Source organism: Benincasa hispida, unplaced genomic scaffold (assembly GCF_009727055.1).
Source record: "Benincasa hispida cultivar B227 unplaced genomic scaffold, ASM972705v1 Contig557, whole genome shotgun sequence".
Classification (NCBI taxonomy): Eukaryota; Viridiplantae; Streptophyta; class Magnoliopsida; order Cucurbitales; family Cucurbitaceae; genus Benincasa; species Benincasa hispida.
In genome coordinates, this window is record NW_024064924.1 from 323,935 (window position 1) to 330,679 (window position 6,745).

Here is a 6,745-nt window from a genome sequence, read left to right on the forward strand (position 1 = left end):
CTAATGCAAATACAAAGTTCAAACTTCACGAAATACATTTCTCCAGAACCTCATACGAACACTGACCTTATTCTGAAATTAAATAAATAAACAAATAGAAATTAGAGACGGGCCTTAAAAGGAAATTTTTTTAGTATTATTATAGTACATATTACTCTCGTTACTTATTTGACACATCATCAAATAATTTATTAATTTACTATTCATTTATTTCGTGAATCCTACGTAATTCTTAAATGCTGGCCTAATGGAGATAGTATAAAAAATTTCATTCTATCGTGTAACTTTTCTTCACCTTAAATGTTTTGTGACTAATAGAACAAAATACAACAAAAATTACAGTGCTGTGCATTCCAAACTAAACTACCTTAAGTCCAAAGTTCACAGCAAAGGATACCAGTAAATACAAATCCTACAGATATTATCTGCCTCTGACTGTTTATTCATACTATAACTACATAACTTTAGTAATATAGTTGAAACTCGAAAACATAATATAAACAAGTGATCTCTTTCGCTATTAAGCCAAGTGCAGGCAGAAGATTACCAAAGAACCATGGATATAAAATTGAACGTCATATATATACCGACTGTGCCCGGTGGATGTAGACCTCTTCTTGTTCGTCACCGTAATGTTTGTCAAAATGTAACTGGCTCTCGCAAGCAAAGTTGCTTTATCTTTTCATCGCCATAATGCTCCTTTGATGGCTGTACTTTGATTTCAAAGAGCTTCGGCCATAGCTTTCCTGTCACTGGAAGAGTGGAGATATATATGAGCGTAGATAACCGACTCGATTTTGAGTGAAGTAGTTCATGATCATCAAAACAACAAGATCTACTGACATTAATGACTTTAGTCGTCCAAAGCTCAATGTATAAAGCATTGCATTTAAGAAATTTGATATACTTTCACATTGAAATGTCGGTGAAATTGGTGTTTCAGGTATATTGCTGGACTAATAATCTAAGGGCAAAGAAAAAATTGACGTCGAAGTCTGGACCCGTCAATAATTCTATTCTGCATATTATGTTCTCTTTATTTAATTATATTTTTCTTTCTAAAGTGAATAAGATACTAGAATAACAATACTTAAGTATCAATGAACAAATAAGATATCAGATAATCTAGGTTTCTTACCAAAAAGGCGATTCTTGCTGCTATCCCATGCAATGCCATTTAAAACATCAATCTGTAAGTAAGAACAATGGGTCCAACAAAATTAAGGAATTGAAACCCTAGAAATGTCATTGTCAACTGATATATTAAAAAAAATGGAAAATGATAATAGAATGTTTCAAGAACATTAGATTTCCTCGACAACTTGTCAAATGTATCATCCAATAAATATATTATATCACGACCATAATCAACGGGGAAATAGTTTTTTAATTCTGATTGAAATGCTTACTTGTTTCCCTTCTCGCAACAATTTCCGTCTGTAACAGGAAATATAAGTACGATTAATGTGAATTCACAAAAATTCTGCTAAGCACAATAGTGTTAAATGCAAAACCTCAAAGTCGGGAGGAGAACCCATCCAAGCACACTTCCATCACGTATTGAGATTCTGACGATGCAATCAGTCTACAGAATGGAACGTAAATTAAATCTTATAACCTTGCAGAGAAAAATAAAGGCCGACAGAAAAGTCATCTATCTAATATTTTCATCAGATATATTCGATTTGACGGTATATCATATAATGTAAAAAATTAATAGTTAAAATGTTGGTCAGACAAGATAGGCCCCAAAGAATGGCATGCCAGAAACAATATCTTCCAAAAGACAAATATGGAATAATACACAATGGTGTCGCTAGCAAAATGATGAAGACATTTTGGAAAATGGAAATACATCGTTTCTGTGCTTTGTTGGGCCATTGGTTGAAAAAGGAATAAGCAATCTTTACAACAATTTTGATGATCTGGATGATTTTAAGATTCTATTATCATTTTTTGTTAGTCAAAGAATGTATACAATTTTGAATTACTCTTAGACTTGAATTTACTTGTTAATATAGATTTTGGTTTCAATCAATACATGGATATATAAATGTGATTGAGAACGCCATAAGACCAAACATGTGAACTTACACCACATTCCACTAAGTAGCATATGAAAAGTTCCAAAGCCAACGGGCAGGCTAACAATAATTAAAGGTGCGCCTAAGAGCAAAATTCTTTCAAGATTCTAGAAACTTTAGAAAGATAATTAGAAATTTACACACAGAAAGAAAATCATTAAAAGAAATAAATATCTTCGAGAATATACCATCCAAACATTTGCCCAGACTTCTCCATTGATAAATTCCAGCTCATTGAGGTTATGCACCTCATCTCCTTGATATCTCACAACCCATTTATTAGTAACTGCATTAATTGGGAAAATGGCCATATGAATGTTAAGTAACGAGATAGTTTTTGCTAAACTAAAAAATAAAAATTATGATAACTTTTGTTTCTTCAGTAAACAATATTTAGGTAATGAATGTTACACTAAGAATGTGAGGCATGAGGCAAGAATGCTTCAAAATCTTCATGCCAGTTGGGAACAGAAGATACAAGCTTTTAGAGACACGGAATTTCATTTAGAATAAAATACTATTAATTACGTAAGAGAGCAACCTATAAATGTCTCTGGATCAATTTGGTATAATGTTGATGTTCCATCACTACCATACAAAACTTTTCCGTCTGTTGCCAATCCCCAACCATCAGTCATGTGATGAGTGAATTCCTTAACCTGGACAGAGAATAAAAATAACATTATATCTTTTTGTTTTGAGAGAGAGAAATAACATTATATTTTTACATCTTATAGTTTAAATTTAAAAAAAAAGAATTTCATAAATGATATCTCAACGCATTAGAATTTAAAGCACCTCTCTACTTAAATATAATTAAAAGCCTGCGAGGAAAGGGTCCTAGAATGTAATTTGCTCTAACTTTAACATAGGTAAGAAATGTGTGATTTTCATAAAAATGAAGAACGGGGAATAAAGATGAAGCACAAACTTTGCTTAAATTGTCTCGGTCATATATGAAACCAGTTTTCTTCAACCAAGTTACTTGAAACAGCCTACAAAAGCATATAGAAAGTGCTAAATTAGCAATTTTGAAGACTCCTCAGATATATTTCTAACTGCTACAATGAATAGAGATACATATGACACGGTGAAGTAAGAACGGGGAAATAAAAAGTTAGCCTGCATATAAATTCACAAAATATAGGTTTTAAAATAAGTAAATAACTGAGTTTCATAAGCATACAAAACACCCGATTAAATTCCTGGTTTTTATTCAATTGAAAGAAGTGAGCATTTGATTTCATACTTAAATGGTTATTGATTAAACATCCAAACAGTAATTTGTCATACTTCCTTCAACAAAAATATCCAAACGCTAACTTACTAGGAAAGTTAACTACCATTATCTTAATTGCTGAATCAGCAACAAAATCAATGCAATTAGTATCCAGACCATCACAAACCTTTCCCCAAGAAGCGTTAAGCCTTCCCCAAAGTAAGTGTCATCCATCTTGTGAAGAACCTCAGCCTGTAGAGGTAAATAAGTAAATAAATAAAAAAAATAAAATAAACAGAGAAAATGGAATGAAATGCTGAAATGTATCTCTCAAACAGTTTCTTTAGTCATCAGTTGAAAAGGAAACAATGTTGAGGAAAATGCAGTCAAGTTGAGAGAGAGAGAGAGTGGAGGGCAAAAAAAGAGGAAAAATGTCTGAAAAGTCAGGCACTTCAAAAGCTCCTCACTGGAGCTCTCTTTCAGCATCAAAACTCAAAACATCGGCCAAAAATTTAAATAATTCTACTGATATACAACATGAATAAAATAATGAAAAGAACATAAATGTGTCACTTTATTTTATTGCATGTGAGAAATCTGAAAATGAAAAATTACCTTCCCAGTAGAGAGAGCTACTTTTCGAACGGATGACTGCAACAGAAGTTATATAAAGTCATAATAAAATCCACGAGAATAAAATTGAAGGATAACAAAACCAGAGTAATTCAATATTCATCAAGTTAATAGATAATTTCGAGCAGCTAAAAATGTAGTAGTTTCCTGAATGGTAAACACACATTCTGCTTACACTCACTTAGTTGTTCAGAACAGCTATTACAAATTTAGCTAAAAAGAAGAAAATGATGGATGAGGGGAAACTACATATTAAAAACTTTAATTCATTCCTCAAATTCTAATCCCAATCTATTTTAGCGTGAGGTTGAAATAAGGTGAAAGGGAAGATGCTAATCCCAACATAAGGCCATGATGTATATTTAAATTCATTATAGCAATGCCAAATTACGGCTATTTGAGATATAGCTACAAAATAAGGACAAGATGATCATAAATTGCTCACCAAAACTTAGAAGAAAATGCTCAGATAAAACCATGTGGATTTCAGGGCACAGGAAATAACGAACTAAGTAGTATTGCTAATCACAAAATTGTTAACTATGCTAGGAAACAGGCAAGTAAACAGAAGCAATAAATGATGATATAATGAAAAGTTCTCGGTAGAAATTGTAATCCCGGACCATGAAATCAGGAAAAAGGGGAGGAAACAGTAATGAAGAAAAGAAAAGGAGAGAACGTTTTAATAGAAACAACCTGAACTAATGCAGGCAATCAAAGTATTTAGAGCGCCAGTATAATGACAAATGCAAATTCACCTGTCCATAAAGGCCAGTTGACTCAAATAGGGTGTCATTTTCAACATAAACCAGTCCCTGGGGAATCATGAGACAGATGTGTCAAAATCAATACTTATGAATCAGACTTGTGAATATTACATTCCTATAGATAACAACATGCACTGCTCATCCGATGAGCCAATATTCCAAATTCAGTTTCCTGAAATAACACTACCGAATAGTCAATTAAAAGTAGACAAGAACACAATGATTAGGAATAGATAAATAAATCGTCTTGATTTGAGGCAAAATGCTTAGAAAGAGAATTACAAAGCAAACACTTCGGACCTTGTCTCCATGCATGTGCATCAGTGTGTGTCCGTGTGTAGGAATAAACAATACAAGTGAATTTCAACCACGTTCAACCACACCAACAGTATAATGATACTAGCTTCAAAGAAAAGTTCTCCTAAGCCAATATCTTGATAACTTATCCAAATCGTAGCATACAAAATCTTGACATTCAAACTCCTGAACCCAAAAAAAATGAACTATAAATTCAAAATGGCTCAGAAATTGGGATACCTGAGTAAAGGCTCCAGGATCGTGAGCAAATTCGTTGACAACCTCGATAGAGTAAATAATTGGCGATTGAACTTCATATTTGGGCGATCTACGCAATACATTCAAAGAAATGCCGGAGACCAGAACAACAAAGAAAATCAAAGAAATGGAAACTAGAAGTGCAGTATTTCTAGGGGTAAGGAAACGTTGATAAGAAGGCCGAGGAGTCATGGCTACAGAAGAGGGCTTGGAGTTCGATCGCTTAGACTGCCTCCTCTTCAAGGATCCGGCCGCCATTAGATGGCGGATTGTGCATTGATAGCGAAGAAGACAGAGAAATGAATCAGGTGGAACATACGGATTGAGAGACAAAAGAAATAACGCTCCGTTTGGAGTTGAATTTGATGGACTCCGTATTGTCCATTGGAGATTCGTCGCCAACTCCTCTTTCTTCTCCCGTCGACAATTTTGATTCAACTTGATATGGAAAGTTCAAACCGAATAATAATAATAATAGTAATAATAAATATATTTTTTACAATAAAATAGTTAAAATATCTTTTTTGGGGAAAATATCCTATTTTCACAGTCATTTTAAATTCTATTTCTTTCCCACTTTGTTTCTTTACTCTATATTTGAAAATTTTAATAACTTCTCTAAAATATTTATGTTTTATTTATAATTCTTTCTGTTAATATTTTTCAAATGATATTTTATAAATTTACTTACAATCTTATAGAATAATTCAAAACCTTGATTTTATCTGTTCTACTAACTTTTCTAAAACAAAATTAATTTAATTTACCTTCAAAGTTTTGTCCTCTAAAATTTTTATTATTTTTTCTAAACTTAGGTTGGGGATGGTGAAATCATCTTTTAAGATGGTAAACAAATGGATATTTATTTAATTATACATACATCTCATCCCTCAAGAGGTCGTTTGGTTTAAATTTTTATAGATATTTGTGAATAAAAGAATAGAATACCTGAGGAATAGAGTGTTCGTGTTTGTTTATGCATGAAAAATGATATCAAAATTTTAGGAACAAAAATATGTTTGTATTTAATTTATAAAATTAAACATAACAATGTTATTTAAATTCAATAGAATAATTAATTAAAGAATAAATATCATTCAATATATTGATAAAAATGAATTAATTAAGAATCAATAATAATTTTATTTATAAATATTTAAAATTTGAGTAATTTATTATAAAAACAATCAATTAATATATTTAATGAGTGTCATATTAATTATAATCTAAACTCAACCATTTTTAATTAATTAAGTTCAACTATAGTAATTTTAATTTTAATTAAATAGTTATAATATATATATATATATATATATTATATATATATATAATAAGTGAAAAATGAGATAAAAATATGGAGTTGTTTTAATATAAAAGAATAAAGGAAAATGAGCCAACTTATTTAAAATATAGCAAAATGTCATTGTCTATCAATGATAGATCGCGATGGACTACGATATTCGATCATTGAGTGGTAGAAGTCTATC

General features: G+C 31.3%; 1 protein-coding gene across 1 annotated transcript; it reads right to left on the reverse strand.

The window, feature by feature from the left end:
• Positions 1–254: 254 nt before the first annotated feature.
• Positions 255–5,707, reverse strand: LOC120069731 (glutaminyl-peptide cyclotransferase). The gene is made up of 11 exons (XM_039021521.1): positions 5,241–5,707; positions 4,695–4,751; positions 3,919–3,954; positions 3,491–3,555; positions 3,016–3,079; positions 2,626–2,743; positions 2,273–2,370; positions 1,515–1,585; positions 1,410–1,437; positions 1,139–1,190; positions 255–752 (listed from the first exon to the last, which is right to left on the reverse strand). Exons 1-11 carry the CDS (start codon positions 5,514–5,516, stop codon positions 640–642), a joined length of 978 nt encoding a protein of 325 aa, XP_038877449.1. The 5' UTR covers positions 5,517–5,707; the 3' UTR covers positions 255–639.
• Between the last annotated feature and the right edge of the window lie 1,038 nt (positions 5,708–6,745).

What these genes read in the sequence shown, in the direction of transcription:
- LOC120069731 (XM_039021521.1), bottom strand. Translation starts at nt 5,516, where the DNA reads ATGGCGGCCGGATCCTTGAAGAGGAGGCAGTCTAAGCGATCGAACTCC. An exon ending in CAACTGGCCTTTATGGACAG is followed by an intron (nt 3,955 to 4,694) that starts GTGAATTTGCAT and finishes CTTCTGTTGCAG; the next exon opens with TCATCCGTTCGAAAAGTAGC. An exon ending in ACCGAGACAATTTAAGCAAA is followed by an intron (nt 2,744 to 3,015) that starts GTTTGTGCTTCA and finishes TTCTCTGTCCAG; the next exon opens with GTTAAGGAATTCACTCATCA.